The sequence below is a fragment of the Nyctereutes procyonoides genome, unplaced genomic scaffold (assembly GCF_905146905.1).
Source record: "Nyctereutes procyonoides isolate TBG_1078 unplaced genomic scaffold, NYPRO_anot_genome, whole genome shotgun sequence".
Classification (NCBI taxonomy): Eukaryota; Metazoa; Chordata; class Mammalia; order Carnivora; family Canidae; genus Nyctereutes; species Nyctereutes procyonoides.
Genome location: NW_026575041.1, coordinates 5165058 through 5191714, shown reverse-complemented (window position 1 = coordinate 5191714; position 26657 = coordinate 5165058). Strand labels below are relative to the sequence as shown.

The 26657-nt window shown below is 51.8% G+C and overlaps 1 protein-coding gene across 1 annotated transcript; it reads left to right on the top strand.

Moving 5' to 3' along the window:
* Positions 1 to 494: 494 nt before the first annotated feature.
* Positions 495 to 16542, top strand: LRRC32 (leucine rich repeat containing 32). The gene is made up of 3 exons (XM_055320773.1): positions 495 to 642; positions 5383 to 5470; positions 9473 to 16542. Exons 2-3 carry the CDS (start codon positions 5387 to 5389, stop codon positions 11375 to 11377), a joined length of 1989 nt encoding a protein of 662 aa, XP_055176748.1. The 5' UTR covers positions 495 to 642; positions 5383 to 5386; the 3' UTR covers positions 11378 to 16542.
* The last annotated feature ends 10115 nt before the right edge of the window (positions 16543 to 26657 follow it).

The following is a 26657-nucleotide window of genomic DNA, read 5'->3' as shown; positions in this document are numbered from 1 at the left end:
GCCAGGACTCGTCAGAGGGGGTGGCCGCGGCGTGGGGAACCCTGTGGCCGCCCCAGGGCCAGTGAAGGGTCATTTCCTTCCGCGTTCAGCCCCGCCGGCACCTCTCCTGTTTGCCCACCCCTAAGTGCGGCGGCGCCGGCAGCGGGGGAAATCGGGGCCAGGCCGGATTTCCTCTGCGGACCTGCCGCTCCTAGAGCCCCCCGCCCCCGCTCCCTCCCCTCCGGACCCCGCGGGGCCACGAGCTGCACGTGCGGCGGTCGCGGCGGCCTCGCCCGCCTGCGCCTCCCCAGCGACCCCCGCCGGCCCTGTCACCCCGCCCCGTGCCTCCCCGCCCCCTCCCAGCCCGGGTTCCAGCGGGAAGGTGCTTCACCCCCTCGCGCGTTCCGGAGAAACCGAGTCACGCGGGGGCGCGCGGCCGGGCGCTAGGACCCCGCGGCTTGGCCGGGGGGGGGCGTGGTGGGGCGGGTCGGCGGGAGAGGTATTTAAATTGGAGCCCGAGCCGCCCCCTCGCGGGTCGGGTTCCCGTGGGGCGGTGGAGCAGCCGCGGGCCGCCGCGGGCCGTGACCCCGGGGTCTGGGCGGCAGGTTTGCGCAAGATGTGCCGGGGCTGCGCGCGAGAGGAGCGGCGGCCGCGCTGAGCCAGGTAGGAGCGCCCGCGGGCGAGGTGCCGCCGGGGTCGGGGACCGGGGTCGGGGACCGGGGTCGGGGACCGGGGTCGGGGACCGGGAAGGGGGACCCCGCCGCGCGCCCCTGCAGAGCGCCGGCCGCGGCGGCTCCATCCCGGGCGCCTCCCGCCCCCGGCCGCTCCCGCCGCCGCCCCCACTCCACGCGCCGAGCCGGCCGGACCCGCCCTCGCCCCCGAGGCTCCCGTCGCAGCTGCTCTTTCCCGCGAAGGCAGAGGCCGGCGTTCCTGTTTGACAGATGGCAAAACTGCGGCAGGAGGCCCGGCACGCACTTCCCGGCAACTCACAGCCAGTCGAGGGCAGGGCAGGATTTGAATCCAAGGCTCTTGCCGCCGCGGGACTCCCGCCGGCCGGGCGCGTCCCCGCGCACCGCACCTAACAGCTGGCCCGACTCTGGGGTGGGGATTGGGCCGGGCCGCGGCGGAGGGGCACCCACCTCTCCCCGAGGGGCTCGCAAGCCGGCCTCCTTGGTGAGTCGTGGTAAGATGTGAGGGACCCCCACCCCCACCCGAGCTGCCTGAAATTCCGCCATCACAGCTACATTCCTTTGGGTTAAGGTCTAATTCCCCCGTGGGATGCACATGTCTCCAGAATAGGGCTTGCCCTTAGTGATTCACTGCTTGGTATGAACGTCCACAGCAGCTCTCCCAGGACCCCACTCTGCTGGTGACTGGGGCTGAGAGGAGGGAGAGGAGCACCCCAGAGCCCAGCCCTGGGAGCCTGCCTGTCTGTAGGGGTGGCAGGGGTGCCGGTGGGGGGTCGCTGGATGTGGTTAGGGGGGGAGATCTTGGCCTGCTGTAGTGGAAACATTTGCTCTGGAGGCAGACCGACCAGATTTTGAATTCATCTATTTACTGCCTGTGTGACTTTGGGTAAGTCACCTCTCTGAGCTTCATTTTCCTCATGGGCAAAATAAGGACAGTTCTATAGGGAGCAGGCTACTAGGCACCTGATGGAGAAAACACAGCCTTTGGGTCATGTAGACCTGGGCTAACCCCCCACCCCCACCCTCAAATGCTTATGAGCTGGCTGTGTGCTAGGTCTCTTTCTGAACGTCAGTTTTCTCATCTGTAAAATGGAAATTATGGTAACCACCTTATTGGGTTGTGACTTCAAATGAGATAATACAGATCAAGTGCTTAGAAAAGTGTCTAACACCCTGAAATAGTAGGGATAGGCTTATTACAATAGTAGGCATTGCCCCCCTGACACACACACTCCCTCTCCCTCTCTCTCTCTCTCTCTCTCTCTCACACACACACACACACACACACACACACACACACACACACACTCGGGTATTTTCTGGTATTGGTCCTCCCAGAGTCCTGAAATGTCTCCTGCCTTCTCTTGCCTAGGCTACTAGTCTGCAGGCCTGGGGCCCCTATCCTGGGCATGCCTCACCTGCGCTGTTTGGCCCTCTGGGTCATTGCCCCAGGTGGGAAAGACCATGTGTCCAGGACACCTTCATTACCATTCTCAGCTTTATCATCACAATGGTTAGGGGAAGCCAGTGGCAGAACAGCCACCAGGAGACTTGCTGTATGGATGGGACACTTAGGCCCTGAAAGGTTGAGGGACTTACCTGGGGAGCGCAATACACAGTAGTGTCTGGATGTAAGCCTGGGTCTAAGTGACCACAGTCTTCCCTCTTGAAAGTCACATGCTACATACCAAGTATGGGGCGCTCCTGAAGGGTGCCCACAGATGAGATGCCAGGGCAGATTTCCCGGTGCTAGAGGGACTTCTTCAGGATGCACAGATGCCCACCTTGGGAGTGGGGAGAGATTTGGCAGGCAGAAGAGGGGCTGGTGAGGGCACCTTTGAGCAGCACTGCCTTCAGGTTCAGAACTAAGCCAGGTCCCTCCTTGTCCTGACCTCACAGCCCCCTGAAGTAGAGCTTCTACCCCTCTCTTTGCCATTCTTTCAATAGATGTTTGGTGAGCACCACTTAATAGACCCCTGTTCTCATAGAATCAGAAATACATTAGCAGGAAGTGATCAATGCAAGGAAACAATGAAATGTGTGAGAATCCAGAGAATAGCATTCCAGGCAGAGAGAGTAGCCGGGCAAAGGCCCTGGGGCAGGAATGCACTTGCTATGTTTGAGGAATGGTGAGAAAGCTAGAATTTGGTAAGGGCAAGGCAAATGGGAGATGTGGTCAGGGAGGAGATTGTGTAAAGCTTGGATTTTATTGGAAGTGCTCAAGCAGTGAGAGTCACGCTCCAATACATGATTTAAAGGCATCAGCCTGGCTGTGTATGGAGGACAACCTGGAGGGGCCAGGGTGGGAGCGGGGCTGTTGCTGCTTTCGAGCCCAGGGCTGTGGTGGTACCTCAGTGCGGAGCAGTGGTGGAGGAGGGAGGTAGCCGACCCAGCGTCTGTTTTTCAGGCAGGGCAGACATAACCTGCTGATGGGAAGGAGTGTGGCTGGGAGATGAAGGGAGAGTCCAGAAGGAGTGCTCTTGCCACCGTCACCTTGTGTCAGTTCTCAGTGGCTCCCTGGCCTGCCTGGTGATGTGAGATGGATCCCAGGGGAGACTGAGTCCTCTTTGCCCTGGGCCACTTCCCACAGGAGTGGGTCAGAGGAACTAACCCCGCAGAGCTCAGTGCTGTGCTCACTGGAACCTCAGGGTCTGTGGAACCCTGTGGAGGATGAGCTATACATCGGCCAGCCTTGGGGAATCAGAGAGGGCTTCCTGGAGGAAGTGATATCTAAGCTGAAACCCAGAGGATGAGGAGGCATTCAGCACAAGAGAGGGGAGGAAGTGAAGGTTTAGGGCAGTGAAAAGGTGCTCACAGAACCGAAGGAAATAGGAGGCTGCCATAAGCCAGAGTGGGAGAGGGGACAGTGAGAAGTAAAGCAGAGGGGGAAGAGCTGGCTGGGCAGGCACGCTCCCCAAGGGCCTCAAAGGGTCCCAGTGAGAGGTTTCCATTCAATTCTGAACACACTAGCTTTCAAATGGGTGGTGATGTTCTGCTTTTTAAACAGCAGAACCAAATTTCCTGTGAACACAGGTGAGAGGCGAGCAGCTGTGGGGGGCAGGGGGCCCAAGGCCCCCAGCTGAACCCAGGGAATGGGGTTGAAAACACAGCATGGTGGCCCGTGTGTGTTTGGGTGAGAAAGAGCCTCAGAGTAGCCGTCTTCACTTAAAATTCATCACAAGGATAGTAGTGGATCCTAAAAGTCGAAGACCTAGCCCTCACAGGTCCTATAGATGCTTTTTCTTCTAAAGCACCCTTCAGAGTTGCAACTCAGCACTCATTTATTGAGTAACTTTCTAGCGTAGAGGTTCAGGGTACAGATTGCCTGGGCCTGCCACTAGTAAGCTGTGTAGCCTTGGTCCTGCTACTTGATCTCTCCAAGCCTTGGTTTCCCCATCTGCAAAATGGGAATCATCATCCTAGAACCAAGTCCTTGGATTACTATGAGGATTAAGTGAGTTAATACATGTAAAGTATCGAGAAGAGTGCCTGGTGCGCGATAAGGGCTTTGTAAGGGCACTTTCATTTGATCTTTAGCAAAACTTAGGCAAATTGGCATTAACCTGGAAAGAGGAAACTGAGGTTCAAGACTTGTACAAGGCCCCATAGGAGCAGGAGCAGGTCAGTGGAGGGAAAGAGAGCAGTTACGGGTGACTGAGTCTAGTGGTCTTGGAAGGCTTTATGTGTCCTCCCTTGTTAACACTCAGTATGCATTCTGACACTTCTCTGCATTTAATTATGGCCTCAGGTCGGAGGACAGAGCCAAACTTGAGGAGGCATTCAGTTAAAGTATGAAAGGAAGAAAGAAGGAAACAGAGAGAGAGAGAGAAGAAAGAAAGGAAGAAAGAAAGAAAGAAAGAAAGAAAGAAAGAAAGAAAGAAAGAAAAGTGAGAAAGAAAGAAAAAAAAGAAAAGGCTTGATGTGTACTCCTAGCACTTGGCCCAGGTCCTCAGTGAGTGAGCCCCTAACAGCACAGGGAATCAACTCTGCTCAGGGCCTGTGAGGTTGCCCTTACTCCACCTCAGCTGCACACAGAGAAGACACCAGCAGGTCTGAGTGGCCCCCTGCACTGGCGGTAACTTCAGTGAAAGTAAAGAGCCTGGAGCCTACTCCTGGGGAAGTCCACAGCAACAGTACTGGGGGCAGGGTAGGCCTCCTGGCGGAGCTTCCTGTCAGGGCTCCAGGCCCAGCCTTCAAACAATGGCAGGGACTCCAGAATCAGAAAATCAAAAGAAAAAGGGCAAAATAAAAGTCCAGGGGTGGGGGGATTGAGGAATTCCGTTCGAGGGCCTAAGAAAGTAAGATGGGGGACCTGCTTCTGACCTGGGTGGAAATGTAGTCAGAGGCCTAGCTACCCAGCTCACCCCATCCCAGCCCTGAGCTTGGCCCAGGGCAGCCCTTAAAGTCCCTCTGTCTCCTGCTCACCCCCTCCAGGTGGTCTTCCAGCAGGTAGGGTCTTTGAAACCTACATCTGACCAAGTCACCGCTGCTTCAAAGCTCTCGCTGCCTGGAGTGACAGCTTAGCTCCTTGGCCCGGCACTAGAGATCCTCTGGGATAGACTACAGACCCCAGCACCCATGGCTGCCTCACTCACAGCACCTTTTGTCCAGCTCTGGCTGTGATGTGGGGCTCCCTGAAGGATGGGAGCAATGGGGGCTGGCAGTGGAAACCAGTGGTCTTACAGTGTTCCCCTTTCCTCCCCACCCTCTGCAGAGCCATGAGCCACCAGATCCTGCTGCTTCTGGCCCTGCTGACCCTGGGCCTGGCCACCTCCCCACGAGACAAGGTGCCCTGTAAGATGGTAAGCAGCCCCGCCCAGGTGGGCTAAGCCCCTGAGACTGTCCTCCTGTCTCAGCCCTACAGGCCAGAAATCAGAGGAGTTAGAAGAGGAAAGGGAGTGCATTGAACGCATTTAAACCTTGCATTAATGAGTACCTGCTAGGATGTTTAAACACTTCATTATGTACTCTGAATCCTGTCAGGTAAGTACCATTACTCCCATTTGATAGAATTGGAAATTGTGGTTTAGAGAGGTTAGATGGCTTGTCCAGGTTCAACCGGCTAGGACCAGTGGGGCTGAGATTGGACTCTATTTCCCCAAGTTGCCCCTGCAGGGCAGCAGACCCCCTGGGCGATATAGAATATGTGTATGTGTAGGGAACTAGAGGTTGGCTAGCGGGGTCCCTCCTGGGCCAAATCCCCTTTTCTTCACTTGGGGCCAAATGCTGCTTTCCTGATGGGACACCTCTCACTCATTGCTGCTCAGATCCAAAGCTGCCTCCTCCAGAAAGCCCCACCCTGACCGCTCCCAGGCTGATGTGCTTCTGTTTGCTCCCCGTCCTGGACTCCCATACTGAGCAAATGGGATAGCTGGTGAATGCATCCAAGCCTGTCTCACTTGCTGGACCAAGAACTTCTTCTTGGGTAGCAGGTTGTCCAAGGGCAGCTCTGAACTTGGCTCTGTCTGGAAGCTCAGAGCTCAGGGAGCAGTGGGCACCCTTAGAAACCAAGTTCTGTGAGCCACCCTGGCCTGCAAGCTTCCTCCTGGTTGGGCAGCCCAGTGCCGCCCTGCCTACCAGCAGCCCCCACTGGGCCTCATGGGCATTGGAGTAGAAAGCAAGTATTAGGCCCTGGGCTTGGCCAGCTTTGTGTCCTGGCTCAGCTCTCAGAGGCTGGTGTCCTGGCAGCTTTTAATATCCTGAGGTGAGGCAGAGTGGGGGTAAGTGGGTCCCAGTACAGTGCCCCCCCAGCAAATGCTCAGTAAGTGCTGGCTGATACTATATACTGTGCCGAAGAACAGTAAGAAAAGGAACTTGCACTGGTACTTGGGCGCCTCTGACTCTCTGATCCGGGGGAAGCTCACCCCTGAGCCTCAGTTTCCTTAGGTGGGTTCAACGGGGTAAATAATGCATGCCAGGATTAAACGAGGCAAGGGGTCTGTGTACCCAGCCATGGAGCCTGCCACAGAACTAGTGTGCCATGACAGTGGTGGTCATGGTGTTCCTTTTGCTGTTTCTTCCTCAAGTCAGGATGGGCCGGGGGGCTGAGGATAGGGATGAGGAGGCTGTGCCTAGTGGCCCAAGCTGGTGGAGACGTTGTGAGGGACCAAGGGGGAAGAGCCAGGCAGGGCTGGCAAGGTGGCCGGGCTAGGTATGTGGTTTAGAGGGGCATTCAGCCGCCCGATACCCTCGAGGACGCTGCTTGGCTGGAAGTGCTAGGGCCAAGTGACTGGACTGCCAGGACCAGGACACCTGATTAGTCAGGTGCCCCATGAGGACAGGTCTGTCCCCTGCATCCCACTCCCACCCTCCCACGCACCTTGGAGCTCTGGGGAAGCAGCTGAGAGCTGGGCCGGCAGGGAGCGCCCAGGCTGGTGTTCCTGTTCCATGGGCTCCGCCACTCACTGTGACCTTGTGCTGGTCACTGCTGTCTTCAGTTTTGTCTCCCCATCTGGGAAGTGGGCAAGCCAGAGTCTTTTTTACTCTACTGGTCCTTAACTCTGGTTAGAATACGTGGATTCTCTTTTCTTTCCTTTTAGAAAGGTGATGATTCAGTCCCTTAGCCCTTTACCAAGCCACAGTGGTGTCCGTGACTCTTTCATTCACTGAAAAAATTTATTGAGTACCTTTAGTGGGCCAGGTCCAAGGCATCCACATCCATCACACCGACCCCTGTTGACTCTGAGCTCCCTGCCTAGCAGGTCCTGCCCAGGCTGCCACAGTCAGGAGCCAGAGCTATGAGAGAGGGAGCGCAGGGCTGTGGTACTCCCTCAGAGCCCAGGGAGGGCTCCCCACCTGCCAGGCTCAGTGCCCCAAACACCAAGCTCAAGCCCTGCAGATCTGGGTGGGGAGGGGTGAGGATAACCAGAGTGGGGACCAGCAGGGAGGAGGCCCAGAGGCAGGTGTGGGAGGGCACAGAGGGCAGTGTTCAGGTGTGGTCACTGCATAGGGCTGGGCTGGAGGGGGCTGGGAGGAGAGGGGACAGGTCTGCAGGGGCTATAAACAGCCTTAAAACCTGCTGAGGGTCCTGGACTTGGCCCTGGAGGGTTTAAGCAGAGAGTAGCATGGAGAGGAGGTTTCTTGTAGCAATTGCCAGGAATTTGGCAGTTGGAGAGGTCAGAAGGGGTCTGTGGATACAGAGAGCCCGGGGTAGGAGTGGGCCTGCACTGGGTGGTTGTGGAAGTCAGACCATTTCCTGGAAAAGTCTGGATTCCTGGGCTCTTTGAAAAGATGAGAGGGAGATTGTATTTGCACAGAAAAAAAGAAAAAATTGGGCTCCTTCGAAGTCACATGTGCTAGGAGGACAAAGTTGGCCTTTGGCTTTAAAACAGATATACGTTCAAACCCCAGCTCTGCTCCTCCTCAGCTGAGTGATCTCAGAGCCCCCTACCCTCTCTGAGTTTGGGTTTCTGAAAAGAGGGGTGACCATATCTGATGGGCTTGCTTTTGTGAGGCTCCAGTGAGACCGTGGGCCTGAATGAGCTAAATAAAATGTAATACACTGAGTCAGTGCTGGGGAAAGGTGTTACTCTGTGGATAAGAAGCCTGGAGTGGTAATGTGACTTGGTAAGGCTCACACAGCAAAATCCTAGTCTTGTCACCAAAGAAGGTGGGTTGGGACCCTGGCCATCTTTCCCCCTGCTTCCTACCCCCTCCCCTCTCCAGGGGCCAGTCTGGACCAGGCCATGGTGGGCAAGGCCACTGATGGAAGTGGGTCAGATAGCAGCAGCAAAAAGGAGGTCTCATCTGGGGATAGGCAGTGAGAAAGGCAGGCACTAGGACCCGGGACTCTGCCCCACGGAATGAGGGCTTGAATGAAGTCTGAGGGTAGGAGGCCAAAGTAAAAACAAATACCCACCATTTGCTTCAACGTGGATGGAACTGGAGGGTATTATGCTGAGTGAAGTAAGTCAATCGGAGAAGGACAAACAGTGTATGTTCTCATTCATTTGGGGAATATGAATAATAGTGAAGGGGAATATAAGGGAAGGGAGAAGAAATGTGTGGGAGATATCAGAAAGGGACACAGAACATAAAGACTTCTAACTCTGGGAAACGAACTAGGGGTGGTGGAAGGGGAGGAGGGCGGGGGGTGAGGGTGAATGGGTGACGGGCACGGAGGGGGACACTTGACGGGATGAGCACTGGGTGTTATTCTGTATGTTGGTAAATTGAACACCAATAAAAATTAATTTATAAAAAAAATAAAAAAATAAAATGACCTTCAATGTTAAAAAAAAAAAAAACTGATGAGAGGAGTGCAAATTGCATTTTGGAAACATTTCTCCCCCAAAATGGTTTCTGGTGTAACAGCAGCTGGGTAAATTTAACTATCTGAGCACATAAAAGGAACCCAGGATGTGAACCAGAAGGCCCCAGGTTTCTGCTCAGTCCTATTATTCACTGGCTTGGGGTGGTTCTGGGTGATATATGGCTTAGTTTCCTGTAAAATGGGGCAATAGTCAGCGTAGGGTGTTTTGTGAGTTCATCTGTCCTCTTGTCTGTCTGTCATTTCTACGTCTGTGTATCCATCAAACTTCCTTAAGTCCCTCCCTGATACCCAGTACAGTACTGAGTGCCAGAGACAGGGGCACGGAGAAAGCTAGGGATCATCCAGAGATGATTGGGCTGGGGTGGAGGAATGTGGAACATCTTGGGAGCCAGAAGAGAGGCCTAGCTAAGCTAGGCTGGGGAGTGGGTAGGGGTTGGGGTTGAGACATCCTTCCTAGAGATGTGTCTGATTCCTCCCCTTACTGTGTCCACTAATGCCCACTGCTCTCCCTGACCTCTCCAACCCACCCCAGGTAGACAAGGAGGTCTTGTGCCAGGGTCTTGGCCTGCTCCAGGTCCCCTCGATGCTCCCGCTGGACATCGAGGCCCTCGACCTATCTGGGAACCAGCTGCAGAGCATCCTGGCCTCACCCCTGGGCTTCTACACAGCACTTCGACGCCTGGACCTGAGCACCAATGAGATCAGCTTCATCTACACCGGTGTCTTCCAGGCCCTGCCCCACCTGGAGCACCTCAACCTGGCCCACAACAACCTGGCAGTGGGCACCATGCTGAACGCCCCCAGCCTGGGCCCCCTGCCTCATGTGACATCTCTGGACCTGTCCGGGAACAGCCTGTACAGTGGCCTGGTGGAGCAGCTGCTCGGGGAGGCGCCCGCCCTGCGCACCCTCTCGCTGGCGGAGAACAGCCTGACTCGCCTGGCCCGCCACACGTTCCGGGGCACGCCCGCGCTGGAGCGGCTCGACCTCCACAGCAACGTGCTCATGGACATCGAGGACGGTGCTTTCGAGGCCCTCCCCCACCTGGCCCACCTGAATCTGTCCAGGAATTCCCTCACCTGCATCTCCGACTTCAGTCTCCAGCAGCTGCGGGTACTGGACCTGAGCTGCAACAGCATCGAGGCCTTTCAGGTGGCCCCAGAGCCCCAGGCTGAGTACCAGCTGGCCTGGCTCGACCTGCGGGAGAACAGACTGCTCCGCTTCCCGGACTTGGCTGCGCTCCCGCGACTCATCTACCTGAACATGTCCAACAACCTCATCCGGCTCCCTGCAGGGCCATCCCAGGGGGGCGAGGGCATCCACGCGCCTTCAGAGGGCTGGTCGGCCTTGCCCTTCTCCCACCCCAGCCGCAACGCCAGCACCCACCCCCTCTCCCAGCTCTTGAACCTGGATTTGAGCTACAATGAGATTGAGCTGGTTCCTGAGGGCTTTCTCGAGCACCTGACCTCCCTTCGCTTCCTGAATCTCAGCCGGAACTGTTTGCGAGCCTTCAAGGTGCAGCGCGCGGGCTTCCTGCCTTGCCTTGTGTACCTGGACATCGGCCACAACGCGCTGGAGACGCTAGAGCTGGGCTCCAGGACCCTGGGGTCTCTGCGGACGCTGCTTCTCCAGGACAATGCCCTGCGGGACTTGCCCCCCTACACTTTTGGTGGCCTGGCCAATCTGCAGAGGCTTAACCTTCAGGGAAACCGGGTCAGGCCTTGTGGGGGGCCAGGTGAGCCCAGCCCCTCAGGATGTGTGGCCTTCTCTGGCATCTCCTCCCTCCGAGTCCTGAACCTGGTGGACAATGAGATGGAGATGCTCCGGGCCGGTGCCTTCCTCCACACGCCACTTACCGAGCTGGACCTCTCTGCAAACCCAGGGCTGGATGTGGTCACGGGGGCCTTGGCGGGCCTGGAGGCCTCCTTGGAGGTCCTGGCCCTGCAGGGCAATGGGCTAGCCATCCTGCAAGTAGACCTTCCCTGCTTCAGCTGCCTTAAGCAGCTCAATCTTGCCGAGAACCGCCTGAGCCACCTGCCTGCCTGGACACAGGCCGTGTCCTTGGAGGTACTGGACCTGCGGAACAACAGTTTCAGCCTGCTGCCGGGCAGCGCCATGGGCGGCCTGGAGACCAGCCTCCGGCGCCTCTACCTGCAGGGGAATCCACTGAGCTGCTGTGGCAATGCCTGGCTGGCCGCCCAGCTGCACCAGGGCCGTGTGGACGTGGATGCCACCCAGGACCTGACCTGCCGCTTTGGCTCCCAGGAGGAGGTATCCCTGAGCCACGTGCGTCCTGAGGACTGTGAGAAGGGGGGACTCAAGAATGTCAACCTCATTATCATCCTCACTTTTGCACTGGTCTCTGCCATCCTCCTCACCACACTGGCCACCTGTTGCTGTGTCCGTCGGCAGAAGTTCAACCAACAGTACAAAGCTTAGAGAAGCCAGGAGCTGCGGGACAGCTCAGCCTGGAGACCTCCCAGGTCAGCTGGGGTGCCGGAGGCACGGACAAGGGTGGGGACTGACCCAAGGTCACACAGTGAGCCAGGGTCTGAGAACTCTGGTCTCTAACTCCTGGCCCAGGGCTCCTTCCCTTATGTCCTGCTGTGCTGGTAGGCAACCCACTTCCCAGGCCACACATGTGGTCCAGCTGTGGCAGCCAGAAGTCAGGCAGTTTCAGGAGTGACAGAGAATAAGGTTGATAGATCTGACCGACACATGTTTGCCAAGCATCTGTTTTGTGCCACATCCTGCTCTGGGCACTGGGGACGCTGGTGAATGAGACACATCCCTGCCCCCGAGTGTCCCCCAGTCCTGGTGGGGAGGTGGTCCCAAAGCCATGCAGTGACCACGCCGAGTGTGGAAGTTCCAGGGCTGCTGAGTTATGGAGAGTCCTGCCCCGGTGGGGCCGGAGCACAGGAGGGACAAGACCAACAAGACTGGTCTGAGACGTTTCCAAGCAGACTGTTTGTCACATCTTCCAATAATGACTTTCAGCTTCTCTGGAACATGTAGAGCTTGTGACCGGAAGAGAACTGCAGCCACATGAGTACATCTTGGATTCAGCTCTGAGGCCACAGCGGCTCCAGCAGAGCCTGGTTAAGAGGCTGTTGCCCGGGTTCTGGCCCTGTGCTGGACCATTCCATTTCCTGCTCCCGACAGGCTCTTTCCCTGCCTAGCATTCTGGGGTTGCACACAATTGCCCTGGCCCCCCAGCTCCCTACGCAGGCCCCCTGTTCATCCCCAGCCCCACCCCGGCTGATGAGCCAGGAGTCAGAACCCTAGCGATCCGGTTCTGTTCTGCACCAGGCTTATTGGCAGCTGGAACATTGGCCGCCTCTTTCGGACAGCCCTCTGAGGTTGGTATTTTAACCCATTTTACAAAAACTCCCTCCAGGGTCCTCCAGCTAAGAAATGCCATACCTGAGATTCAGGCTAAAATCCTCCTGTCTCCAGGGCCTGCCCTTTGCCACTGCGGGGGCTGTCTGCTGTTAGGTGGACAGGAAACGGCCCCACATTGAGGGAACAGGGCCTGGGAGCATCCTGTGCTGCACATTCCCACCCACTCCTCTCCCTCCTCTCTCCCAGGCAGGCAGACACAGGCTCTCTTCTCCTTCTCTGCCTCAGTTTCCCTTATTCCCTCCTTTGTAGACCGATGTGTGTTCATCTTTTTCTCTTGCTCCTGCATTCCCTGGTCCTCCATTGAGCACAGCTGGCAGTTTGAGACTATTGAGTCCAACCTTCCCATTGTACAGATAGGGAAACTGAGACTGAGGAAGAGAATGGAGTTTGCTCAGAGCTTCACGAGCCAGTGGCAAAGCCTGTGACAAAAGTGGATTCAGACCTCATTGAGGGTGTCAAGGGAAATTGGGAGCTGGACCTGAGTGATTTCCTTCTCTTTCAGCTGTCATATGACAAGATAATGCTGGCCCCAAACACTTTTGGGTCCTCATCATGCAGGGACTTTTTCCCTTAGAAAAGTGGTAGAAAAACCCATCTAGATATAACCCTCGATTCCTCATGGCTTTGGAATCATGGGCTGTCTAGGAAGCCCTGGGGGTAGCCCAAGACCCTCTGTTGTTGTCTTCACTATCTTACCTATGCTTGGCCCGTGATCTGGCTCATGATGGTGCTTGGTAAAGTGTGAGACAATGAAAACAGCCCTCTCTCTGCCCCGTTTTACAGACAAGAAAACTGAGGCCCAGAGAGGGTCAAGGACTCAGGGAGTCAGTGGCAGAGCTGGGGCTAGAAGCTGATGTCCTGGCCCCAGCCTGGGGCCCTGGTGGTGTGTGGGGCAGCCAGGTGGACCCAGTCCTGGTTGGGAATCACAACCACAGGTGCTCACTGCACAGAAACACTCTTCCTCAGGCCTGGAGTGAAGGTGTGGGCCCCTTCAGGCCTGATCTTTGAAAACACTACACAATGCTGCTCTCACCTCCAGGAGCCAGGCCACAGTCTGGCCTGGGGACCAGCTCTTTGTATAACCCACATGAATGTATTAAAAAAATAATTTTGGAGAAACAGTGGGGCCTGCCAGCGTCCTCCTTGTTGCGGATCATGGGCATTATTGCATCCACTTGAACCCTGCTCCCTCTACTTCCATCCGGGTCTTTGAATCCTCATGGCAAACCCCTGGGGAGATGGGCTGAGGGCCGCTGAGGGGAGACTGAGGCTCTGGATCCTCACCGCCCTCGCCCTTGGGGCCTCAGCCCTCATTCCCCTGCCTCCCCCCTGAACTTCTCACTCAACCAGTGCTGACCCCACCCTGCCCTTCCTGCTTGGGCAGCCCCTGTGCTCAGCCCCCTGCCTCATGGCAGAGGCCATCCTGTCTGTCCTACCCGCCCTCTGGGGCCCCCTCTGCAGCCTCTCCTCTCTCTCCTTGACTTCCTTTCCCATCGTGGTTGTGTGGAAGACTTGCCGATCTGAAAAATAGTAAAAAGACCCCTAAGCCATTTTCCCTTTCCTTCTCTTATTTCATGGGTAAACTTCTTGGCAAAGTAGCCCCCTCCTTCTCCCCTCCAATCTCAACTCGCCTGGGGTAACTTTACCCACCCCACCCCCACGCTGGCCTGGCTGAGGTCACCAAGGAGATCCTTTGCTGAACTCTGTGCACCTTCTGGACTGCCCCTTCTTGACCCCTCAGCTGCAGGGGTCTCTCACCCCATCATCCCCGTCACCCATGCCCTCCCCTCGGCACACTCTCCTGGCATCCAGGCCTCCCACACGTGGTTTCTGCCTTCCTCTCCGTCCACTCCTTTTCAGACTCTGCTATGGGATCACCTTCCTCAAGCCATCTGAATGGCGATCACCAGGACTCTGTCCCAGGCCGTCTTCCCTCAGGAATGTCATCACCCTTATTGTCATAGCCATTCCATTGCTCTAATGATGCCCACATCTCTGGCTCCAGCCCCAGCCGGCCTTGAGCATCTGGCCCTGATACCCTGAATCCCAGAGGCCTCCCCGGCTGGAGAGCTAAAGGTCTCCCAATAGCCAGAGAACTGAGTGAGTGGCCAGGCCGCAGTTCAAGACTGACCTTGGAAGAAGAGCCAGGGAGCAGGGGGTGAGGGTAGGAAGAAGAGCTTTCCTGGTTCCTGGAAGGGAGCTGGAGGGTGAGGGTGTGGGCTGTGAGGTCTGGGGAAGGGACAAGAGCCACCTCACCCGTGGTGGGGGTGGGGCTGAGGGGCTCTGAGGTGGAGTCAAGAGGGCAGGACATTCCCCACCCTCTACTTTGCAGACCCCTGTGCCTGTCCTCCTGTGGCCCTGTCTCCCGTCTCAGCTGCTTGACACCCAGACATTGCCCTCTTTGGCGGCACCTACTTTCCTTTCCTTACTTCCTCTCCCACAAATTCCAGCTCAGTGATGCTCCACCTCCTTTATCCCCCAAACATCCTGGAGATTTCTCCATGGTGGCTTCTCTGGGCCCTGACCTCTCCCCTCCCAGTTCCTACTCCAAAGGATAATTTTAAATGCCTATTTCATAGATGGGGCTGGGGGGTGAGAAGGCATGTGACTCAGTTCGCTGGCACACAGCAGGTGCTCAGTGAAGGCCTAAGGGAAGTCAAGAGCATAGGCTGCACTCAGCCCAGGGCTCTGCAGGCCTCCAATCCAGCTGGAGCCCACCAGGTCCCTGGCCCCTTTTCCTGGCAAACAGGGGAGTTTGTTCACCTGGCCAAGACCCCCAACAAGGCAGAAATTCCTGTTTTCAGCCAAACATGGACACAGCTGCCAACTAGGTCATCAGAGCATCCTGCAAGTCCCAGAGAGAGGGGAGGCCTTCGGCTACCCATGTCGCAGCCTGCGGTGCCAGGTCACCCAGCCCATTCAATTCAGTAAGCTGTTATGGGGCTCCTGGAGGTGTGGGGCCCAGCAGGAGCCAGGCTACAGGCCTGGTGGGCAGGAGGGAAGGAAGGCAGCACCCAGGGCCCACGAACTGCCTCAACTTCTTGGTCCCCTGTGCTGTCACACCCCTACCCCCACCCTCCAGGGAGACAAGGTCTGCTTTCTGTGCCCCTGCCCTTCAGGCAGCTCACAAGGACCCTGCAGTCCATCTCTCTCTGGCCACCTCCGCCCCTGTGCTCAGAGCTGACAATTATTGGCCATTTCTGGGTTGGCCCTACATCAAACAGTTGATGTACATTGTTATATGCAATTCTTATCATCTTTGAAGAGATTTCTATTACTATTAACCTCATTTTAAAGACAGTGAGACTTGGGGATCCCTGGGTGGCTCAGTGGTTTGGCACCTGCCTTCGGCCCAGGGCATGATCCTGGGGTCCCGGGATCGAGTCCTGCATCAGGCTTTCTGCATGGAGCCTGCTTCTCCCTCTGCCTGTGTCTCTGCCTCTCTCTCTCTGTCTGTGTCTCTCATGAATGAATAAATAAAATCTTAAAAAAATAAATAAAGACACTGAAACTCAAGGTCCCACAGCTGTAAAGCATGAGAGCTGAGACTGGAACCGAGGTATGCCCTGCTCCAGAGCAGCAATCTTAACCATGGGGTTCCCCACCTCCCAACACCAGGCTCTCTCCCACCTCCTCCACCTGAAATGTCTCACCCGCCCTGACCCACCTACCAAACTCCTGTGTCAACCCTGGCCTGTACCACCTCTTCTGGGGAGTCTGCCCTGGTTTTCCTCTACAGCCCCAGGCTGCTGTGGGCCACAGTGGTGAGGATCTCTGCTTGATATGCCACCAAATTAAGAACTCCTGGAGGGAAGTTCTACCCCAGTCCTCTCTGTGTCCCCAGGTCCTGTGAGCCAACATAGACTGTGAGTTCAGAAAAGGTTTCCTGAATGCAGGACCCCAGCCCTGCAGGACTTAGACATTTGTAGGGATTAAGATCGGCCCTCAGATAGAGAAGGGGGTCGTGGGCTTCTCAGACAGGTGCAGGGGACGTGGAGGACACAGAGGGGGATGTAGGATGTGGCCTGCCCAGGGCAGCAGTGACCAGTGAGGAGGCAAAGGAAAAATCTTCTCTCAACATCCTCTACTTCCCTCCACTTTCTTCTTGCCTCTGGGACCCTGTTTTATCTTCTCTTCCCTTCCTCCTTCCCCCTCTTCATCTCTCCTTTCCCTCCCTTGATCATCCTCCTCCTAACCCAGAATTAGTCGGGGCTGTGGTAGCTGAGGGTGGGGAGGGGCAGAGGGGAGAGAGAGAGGGAGGGAGGCCCGAGCTGTTTATAGGAACTGGAGCAGCTCCATCCATCAGCTCTGTTTGGAGCAGGAGACCAAGCATAATAAATACCTTGGCTCCTCCCCAGCTGTGCTTTTCCTGAACTTGGCCATTCGAACTCAAATCTCTCTGGCCTGCTGGTTCTCAGGACCCAGCTCCCACCCCACCCGACCCTCCTCCCACCTCCCTCTGCCCTGGAAAGAGCCCCGCCTCCAGGACCAGAAATGCAGGGCTAAGTCTAGGCTTTGCTTTGGGTGTAAGGGCAAGTCCTGCCACTTGTCTGTGCCTCCATTTCCCCATCCCTAAAACGGGGTCATAATCACTGCTCACCAAATGCACAGTGCTGTTCACATTGTAGGCCCGAGTCGCTTGAGCACCCACTCTGTGCCAGGCCCTGCAGGGTTCCTGGGAACAGCCAGACAGGGCCTCTGCCTATTGGGTGGAAGGAGAGGCCACACCACATCACAGGCAGGAAGTGGTCAGCGCCGTGAGGGAGGTCCAGATTTTGTGCTCTGGAAGATTGTTTGCAGCAGGGAGCGACTCTTCCAGCTGGAGGAGTGAAGGGAGGCTTGGAGCACATCTGGGCTGGCCAGGCGGGGAAGGCTAGGATTTCAGCTCACGGTGGTGGGGAGAGGCTCTTCCAGGCAGAACAAACGGGAGCCAAGCAAACTCGGGTCTGGACTGGGCAGACAGGAGTGTGCCTATGCCAGCCTCCTCCCCAGACTCCCACTTTGTCCTCTCTGGACCTTCAGCACTTTCCATCCCAGCCTTCCAGCCTCCTGGAATCTTCCTTCCTTCCCTGGAGAGCTTCGGACTCATCCAAGCCGTGGATGTGTTCCTGGAATTCGGCAGTCATGTCCCAACCCCACCCCACCCTCCAGCGCCCCACCGAAAGTCACCCCAGAAAGTGGAAGACTCAGATCAAGGGAAAAATCACTGGCCAATAGCACATGTTTCTGGAATGAACAAGGGAATAAATGTATAAAGGAATGAATAGAAGAGTGAGTCAATGAGAAGGAGAACAAGTGAGTAAGCGAATTACTACATTCAAGGGACGTTTCTTAAGCGGCTTCACTCACACTAGGTGCTGGGCAAACACGATCCCGCCCCGCGCCACACTCGCTGCCTATTGGAGGAGATGCACGTTCACACGTTCACACCGGGGCTTGCACGCGCACACACGCGCGCACGGATCAAGACAGCATGGCACCTGTGATGAGTCCTATGCGGGGAAACAGCAGGGAGGTGTAATCGAGATGGGCAGGCTGAGATGTCCTCCCTGAGGACTCCGGCTATAAGCTGAGCCTCGAGGAGGACTTATTGAGAGAGTGGATTAGTATTAGTCCTTCTCGCCTCTTGCCCTCATTCCTGTGGATTTGCCAAAATGCCCAGGAGAGTAAGAGCCGCATGCTAGACCCCGAGGCCAATTTTCATGCACTGAAAGCAGCCCCCTCCACTGAAACCTTCTCTGTCTTCTCTGCCTCGCAATGCGTTGACTGTACTATTCTAGAATCACGAGAAAAATAGGAAAGGCCACATATAGATTAGTGGGAGTGATCGCCAAGGGAGGGGGCCCAGGAGTCAAGCATCATGGGGGTGGGGGAGTTAGGCTGCAGGGTGAGAGTCCAGTTCCAACGACCCTTGCTTTTTAATTCTGGGACCGGTGGGGGAGGCAGGTAGCATGGGCTTGGCGCCCTCCTCCATTCCGGCACCAACCATATGAGCTTGGACTTCCATCCTAGGTAACTTCAAACCTTCTCATATCTTATGTGGGTTTAGTAACACCTGTGTGTTTTCTCCATAATTATCATTGACAGACACATTTAAATTATATGCAAATACACACATACATGTATCATAGTTTATAAAAATAGGATCATAGTAAATATGTTTTCCTGCATCTTGCTTTTTTTTTAAAGATAGATTTATTTATTTATTCATAGAGAAAGAGGCAGAGACACAGGCAGAGAAGCAGGCTCCATGCAGGGAGCCCAACATGGGACTCGATCCCGGGTCTCCAGGATCATGCCCTGGGCTGAAGGCGGTGCTAAACCGCTGAGCCACCCGGGCTGCCCCTGCATCTTGCTTTATTTATTTATTTATTTATTTATTTATTTATTTATGACAGTCACAGAGAGAGAGAGAGAGAGGCAGAGACACAGGCAGAGGGAGAAGCAGGCTCCATGCACCGGGAGCCTGATGTGGGATTCGATCCCGGGTCTCCGGGATCGCGCCCTGGGCCAAAGGCAGGCGCCAAACCGCTGCGCCACCCAGGGATCCCGCATCTTGCTTTTTTAATTGAACAATACTTCAAGGAAATCCTCCCCTCTAATTCATTTTTTTAAATTTTTTTATTATTTATTTATTTATGATAGTCATACAGAGAGAGAGAGAGAGAGAGAGGCAGAGACACAGGCAGAGGGAGAAGCAGACTCCATGCACCGGGAACCTGACGTGGGATTCGATCCCAGGTCTCCAGGATCACGCCCCGGGCCAAAGGCAGGCGCCAAACCCCTGCGCCACCCAGGGATGCCCCCCCTAATTCATTTTTGACGATACATAATATTCCATAGTGTGAATATTCCATAATTTATTCAGCTGTTTGCCACTTAATGGAACATTCACTTTTTAATCTTTTTTTTTTTTTGCAACTATAGACATGCTGCAAAAACATCCTTGTTCATATGCCCATATCTCTGGGAGTTGTATTTGTCAGATAAGTTCTTATAAGTAAAATTCTAGATCAATGGATAGATATTATATATATGATGTATATGATTGTAATAAAGCTTACTTTTTAAAAAGAGTCCTGTTTCACCCTTCCATAAACAACTTATGAGAGTATCTTTTCTGCACTTCCCTGCCAGAAATGCGGGTGATATAAAGAGAGACGTCTAGAGAGTCATCTCTCATTGTTATTTTTTTTTAAGATTTATTTTTATTTATTTGAGACAGAGAGAGAGAACAGGAACACGGAGGGAGAGGGAGAAGCAGACTCCCTGCTGAGCTCAGAGAGCCCAACTTGGGGCTTGATCCCAGGAGATCCTGGCCTGAGCCCAAGGCAGCCACCCAGGCACCCCCACCCAGGCGGCCCTCTCATTGTTACATTAAATCACATTTTTCTACTGCTGGATCTGAGCAGCTTTTCGTTTCCTTGTTTGCCATTTGGATGGGTTCTTCCATGAAACATCCATTTTTATCCTTTGCCCATTTTTCTGTTATCTTTTCCTTGTCGATTTGTAAACCTCATTGTACACTGTAGTTATTCAACTTTATCTAGCACTTTTATAACAAATGTTTTCCAAAGCTCTCCTTTGTCCGTTGACTGTGATTGTGTATCTTTGCCCCACGATGCTTTTCGGCCTCACTTCTCCTTTGTAGCTTGATTCAATTGTTTCACTCAGATTGTTCGTATAGTCTTCTAAATTTTTTTTTCTTCTTTTATATTTTTAAACTTAGATCTTTAAATAATCTGAAATGGATGGGATCCCTGGGTGGTGCAGCGGTTTGGCGGTTTGGCCCAGGGAGCGATCCTGGAGACCCGGTATCGAATCCCACATCGGGCTCCCAGTGCTTTGAGCCTGCTTCTCCCTCCTCCTGTGTCTCTGCCTCTCTCTCTCTCTCTGTGACTATCATAAAAATTTTTAAAAATAAATAAATAAATAAATAAATAAATAAATAATCTGAAATGGATTTTTGATTATGCAGTTTGGTAATTGGTCAAATTTTGCTTCCAGATGAAGAGTGATTGTGCCAGCATCATTTATTAAATAATCAAAGGTTACTCTATCAAATATTAAATTCTGATATATGTTTAGTGTCTATTTCTGGATTTCCTCCTCCGTATATTTCACTGATCTAGATCTATTCCTCTATTAGTACTCTAGTGATTGATTTTAGAGTTTGTTCTGAGATGTATAAGGTAAGTCCTCCTGCATTGCTATTATCATCCATAAATTTTTGGCTATTTTCAGGCATTAATTCTTCCAAATAAACATTTCATGCTGTTTGGAATTGATCTGTGGAGTTTTGACATTTCTGGGATATCAAAGCTTCCCATCCAAGACTATGGTATGTCTCTCTATTTGTTCAGAACTTGTTTTCAATCCTTCGACAAGCTTTTTTCATGTTAGTCCTGTGCCTTTCTTGTTTAATCTATTCCTAACTATTTTGTGCTTTTTGGCAATATTGTCAATGGAATATTTTTCCATTTCCATTTTTATGTGTTTGTTTTCAAAACAGAGAAAAGTGGTTTTTAATATTTACCTTGCACCCAATAACCTTATCAATTTTTTTCTTCATTCAAATAAAGTCTTTTGTTTCTTTTGTTTCTGCATGTGTTTTTGCTTTCTGTTTCTCTACTAGAGACTCTTCGGTTTTCTAGGTATACAGTCATTTAATGACTTCATTGTTCCCACAGCTCCCTTGATACCCTCCCCACAGCAGCATCTGCCTCAGCCAGGCCTCTCCTTGCCTGGCCTACAGCAGGTTCCAGGGACACCCCCCCCCACACACACACACACGTACACACACTGCCCACCATAGAGCTTCTTCTTCTAGGACCTCTCTTCTCAAGACTCACGGGTTTCATCCTCTGTCTCCCTGATTTGCAGGGGCAGAATGGAGGTGTGGGTCAGGGGCGCTCAGAATCCCTACTGCTTTGTTCTACCCCAGCTGGAATTCTATCCTTCTCCTAGACCAAAGGTTGAAAACTGGTGGCCTAGGGGTCAGATTTAGCCTTTAGGCATGCTTTATTTGGCCCACATAGTGGTTTATTAAAACCTGGCTTAATAGCCAACACTTAAAAATTGGAAGGTTTTTTTTAATATGAGAACATATAAAATCTGGCTTTCTGATTTTTCTTAAAATCCTGGAAAATCTGAGAAACTGGATGCCAGCCAACAGGGCAATGAGAGGCAGAAGCTGTGCAGTATCTCCTACCTAGACTATGAGCTTCTCAAAAGCTGAGTGTCATCCTGTCCCCTCTGTACTCCAGCACCTGACACAAAGCCTGGCTCCAGGCAGGGGTCATGAAAGTTCAATTTCTTTTGTTCAGTATCATGCATAGATTTCAAGCACTTGTGAAGTAAGAGACTCTTACAGTAAGGGTTCTGACATTTATTGTGCCATGGACCCCTTGGCAATCTGTTGAAGCCTATGGACACTTCCACAGAATAAGACTTTTTAATTTGTAAGACAAAAAATACATATGATTACGAAGGAAATAAATTCTATTGAATGCAGTTATCAAAATATTTAAGAAAATAATCGTGACTGAGTAATATATGCTTTTTATTAACGTATTAAATAATGAGATCTGGTGGTAGGTCTAATAACCACTGTAAAATCAAAGCACCAATGAGCATAAATAATATTTCGAGTGATCTGCAGCATCACTCAAAGTGACTACTCAAAGTGATCATCATCAGTGAAAGCACTGTAATAAGGCATGAAAACACCTGTGATTTTTGTTGGTGAAGGGACTGCTACTGCTAATACTACAGGGGTTTGTACAAGGCCTAAGGCCTACACTTATGATGGAAAGAGCTGTTATGTTTCAATTCAAAGATAACGATGGAAATAAAAATGCACTTTTTTTTTCTCATTTGAGGTCATAGACCTCAAGAATTCCACCCATGGGTCCCCTGGATCTCAGTTCAAGGACTCTGCTTTTGGAAGAAGGTGCTAATGGCAATTATGATAGAGCCACAATAACAGAGAAACATAATCCCATAGAAACCACCCCAGTCCTGGGTGTTCTCGTTTAGGGTGGAGTTGGGGTGTAAATTAGATCACTTTTTCTGGAGGACTCTTAGGCAATATGTTCCAAGAATCTTAAAAATGTGCATCTGCTTTAACCTAGCAATTCTGTTTCTAGGAGTTTATCCTAAGGAAATAAAGAGGTAGCCAAAGGAAAATTGAGTGTGAGCATGTTTATCAGAGCCAAGTGCACATCCAGCTTTTGCAGGGCCTGACTTTCTACAATTGAGAGGGACCCTGCAACTGAAGCTTCATTAACTTCACATAAATTGACCCAGTCATAGCATTAGCAATAATAATCTAAAATTAGAAATAACCTAAAGCAGCCAACAATAGGAGTTTGATATCGTAAGTTATAGTATATCTATACAAGGGAATACTGATCATTTATTTTTCTTAAGATTTTATTTATTTATTCAGAGAGGCAAAGACATAGGCAGAGGGAGAATCAGACTGCCTGTGGGGAGCCTGATACAGGACTCCATCCCAGGACTCCGAGATCATGACCTGAGCTGGAGGCAGATGCTCAACCACTGAGCCACCCACATGCCCCCTGATCAGTTATTTAAATGATATGAGAGGCATCTGGGTGGCTCAGTCTGTTAAGCATCCAACTCTTGTTTTTGGCTTAGGTCATGATCTCAGAGTTGTGAGCTCAAGCCCCACACTGGGCTCTGCAGTCAGTGGGGAGTCTACTTGAGATGCTCACTCTCTCTCTGTCCTTCCCTCCACCCCATGCTCTCTCTCTCCCCTCAAATAAATAAATAAATAATAAATAAATAAATCTTTTTAAAAAATCTCTAAAACGGGGTATCCCTGGGTGGTGCAGTGGTTTAGCACCTGCCTTTGGCCCAGGGCGCAATCCTGGAGACCCGGGATCGAATCCCACGTCGGGCTCCCGGTGCATGGAGCCTGCTTCTCCCTCTGCCTATGTCTCTGCCTCTCTCTCTCTCTCTCTCTCTCTGTGTGTGTGTGTGTGTGACTATCATAAATAAAAAAATAAAAAATAAAAATAAAATAAAAATCTCTAAAACGATATGAATGCAGAGGTGTATTTACTGACATGGAAAGATGTTCAAAACATAGTATGAAGTGAAAAAACAAGTTATAAAATATATGTAGGATCCCAGTTTGTTAAAATAACATTCTAGTTATGTGTAATAGGGTGTTAAATGGGACTTGTCCTGTCTCAGAATTGCTGCTGTCTCCCAGAGCCTCCTAAGTAGCACCAGACACAAGCCAGCAGGACTAGAGCAGAGAGAGTAGTGTCCTCACCCGTCTCAGCTCCCTCTAACTTTGCAGTAGGCACTGATCCAGGAAAGGAGGATGGTAGCTAAGACTTTCCAGGGGGTCAATTATCCAAGTGCCTGACACCACACCACATGGCTCAAGCCAAGCAACCGGAGCTTCCTGGAGCTTAGAGGACACAGAACCTGAGTCCACCTCTTGCGTGGAAAAATTTGAAGATGAGAACAAGGTGGCAGGTGCCTTGGTGCCAGCCCAAGGTGGGGATGGGGGCTGCCGCAAGAGTAGCTTGCGCTTCCAGAGCTTGACAGTAAAGGAACATTTCCAGCTGCATGATAGCTGAGTGTGAGTCAGCCTGAAAGATCTCTGCCTAAGATGTCTGTCCTGTCTCTACAGAAGGACTTGTCAGCAGGCGTGGAGAGGACAGGCTCCGGTGGTCAGCCAGGTGTATTTCCCCCAAGCTCCCCTAAGCCCACCACTAGTGGGAAGAGACCACAGAGGAGGGTCTATGCACCCCCAAAAGTGTTTGCCTCATAAGAGCAAGGGCCAGGGTTTGGGCATCTGCCACCCAGAGGGTTCAAACATTGGTTTACAAAACCCCATTCTGAGCAGACCTAGCACTTTGCTTTACCCTCCCCCAACTTCCACTAAACTCTGAGCCTTGATTCAAAAATGCAGAACAGAAGGAGAGGCAAAGGATCCTTCCTTTCCTTACCGCAGGTTTCTGAACTCTGGCTGAGAGCAGTAGGGGAGGAGAGAAGCTTTGAGAAACTCCAGTTTGCTTGTTCATTTGTTGGCTTGTATAATTGAGGTATAATTTACATATGGTAAAATTCACCCTTTGTGTAGAGTTCTATGAGTTTTGACGAATGCCTACAGTTGTGTAATCACCACCACAGCTGAGATATAAAACATGGCCATCCCTCTGGAAAGTTCCCTTGTGACCCTCTGTAATCAACCACCTCCTTCATCTCCAGCCCTTACTAATCACTGATCTATCTTCTGCTATAATTTTGTCTTTCCCAGAATGTTATATAAATGAAATCATACAGTATGTAGCCTTTTGAGTCTTTTACTTTGTACAATGCACTTGAGGTTCATCAATGTTGTTGAAAGGATCAAAGTTCCTTCCTAGTACTGAACGGGGCTTCATTAAAAAGAGGTACCATGAGGTGTGTAATTATTCACCTATTGAAGAACAATTAAGCTGTTTCCAGTTTTTGGCTAGAACTGTAAATACACCTGCAATAAACATTCTCATACAGGTTTTGGTTCAGACATAAGGCTTTCATTTCTGTTGGGTAAAACCAGGGAGTGAGACTATTGGATCCTAAGGCAGGTGTATGTTTAACTTTCAAAGCCAATGTCAAACTGTTTTCCAAAATGATTGTTTAATGTTTAATTCCCATCAGCAACATGTAAGATTTCTAGTTGATTTTCATCCTCCCCAACAGTTGGTATTGTTGTTCATGGATCTAATTAATAGGAGTGTAGTGGGAGAATGAAGTTTCTTCTGTGGGTGTATGTGTCGTTGTTGTTTTTACAGACAGACTTTTTTAAGAGCGGTCCTTTATCAGATAGGTCTTTTGCAAATATTTTCTCCCAGAGACTGAAGTTTCAGTTGAATTGGACTGAGTTGTTTTTGTTTTGTTTTGTTTTTAACTTTCAGTTTTGAAACAATTTCAGGCTTGCAGAAGAATTGCAAGAATAGTACAAAGAGTGCCCATAGAGCTTTCACCCAGATTCCCCAGCCGTTAGCAATTGTTAACATTTTGCTTTGTCATGTTCTCTAAATATACCCATTTTCCCCAAACCATCTGAGAGTAAATTGCATACATCACTACTCCAAATTTTTAGCATGTTATTTCCAAAGGAAAAAAAGACACTCTCTTATGTAACTACAGTACAGTTATCAATCCCGGAAATGTAACCTTGCTATGATACTATCATCTAATCTTCAGGCCAGATCTAAATTTCAGACTTGCCCCAATAATGTCCTTTTAACAATTTCCCCTCTGATCCAGGACATAATCCAGGATCCTGTATTTATTTGGTTGCCATGTCTCTTTCGCCTCATTTAGTCTGGAACAGCTCCTCGTCTTTCACTGTGTTTTATGACATTGACACTTGTGATGAGTCTGGGCCATTTTTGTAGACTGGCTTTCAATTCTGTTTTGTCTGACATTTCGTCTGTCAGATCCTGCCTTTTGGACAGGAATGTCACAAAGTGATGTTTGTTTTTCTCTGGTCACCACTTCAGAAGGCCCCTCATCACTGAGTGTGGCTTTTGCTATATATTAGGGGGAGAAAAGACTAGAAGGAGGATAGTGGCCAAAAAATAAGAGTGGGAGGGGGATTTCAGGTGATTTTTACTTTCCTTCTTTGACTTACGTGTTTATTGGACTCGCATCCAGCAAACCCTGAATCCAGCCAACCCCCACCTCCAAACCCTGCCCTCTCACCCCCTGCACTTTGGCCTTTGGTGCTCTAGGGTTAAGAAGGTCACAGTCAAGAGGTAAAGAAAATTACAGTGTTATCTTTGTCTTTTGAATTTCTAACATCCTAGGTCCCTCCACTGAAGGGAGGGATTATCCGGAGTCATTTTCCCTGAATGCAACTTCACCCTGTGCTCCTAAGATCCAGGGCCATTGTATTTTGAGATATATATATATACACAGTGAACTTACCTTACTCAGGAGCGATAAGAGAAAAATGATATTTTTTTAAAAGGTGAAAAATGACTTGCTTCCATGAATTGACATTTTGAATTGTGGACCAGAAACCTCAGCAGCCTGGGCCGGGGGTGGCTCATTCCTTTGCTCCCTCACCAAGACTGCCAGCTGTCAGAGAGGGGACCGGAAGCAGGGTGACTTATATGTCACTGCCAACATCATGGAAATTCTCAGTATGGCATCTTCAGAAGGAGGAGGAGCTTGGAGGCAGGCACCTCAAAGGGGAAATGGCTTCAGATCAGTCATCAGGCCCACATTTCATCCTCCTTTGTGTCTCTCATCTTCTCTCGGCCGGTGGATTCAGGCCTTG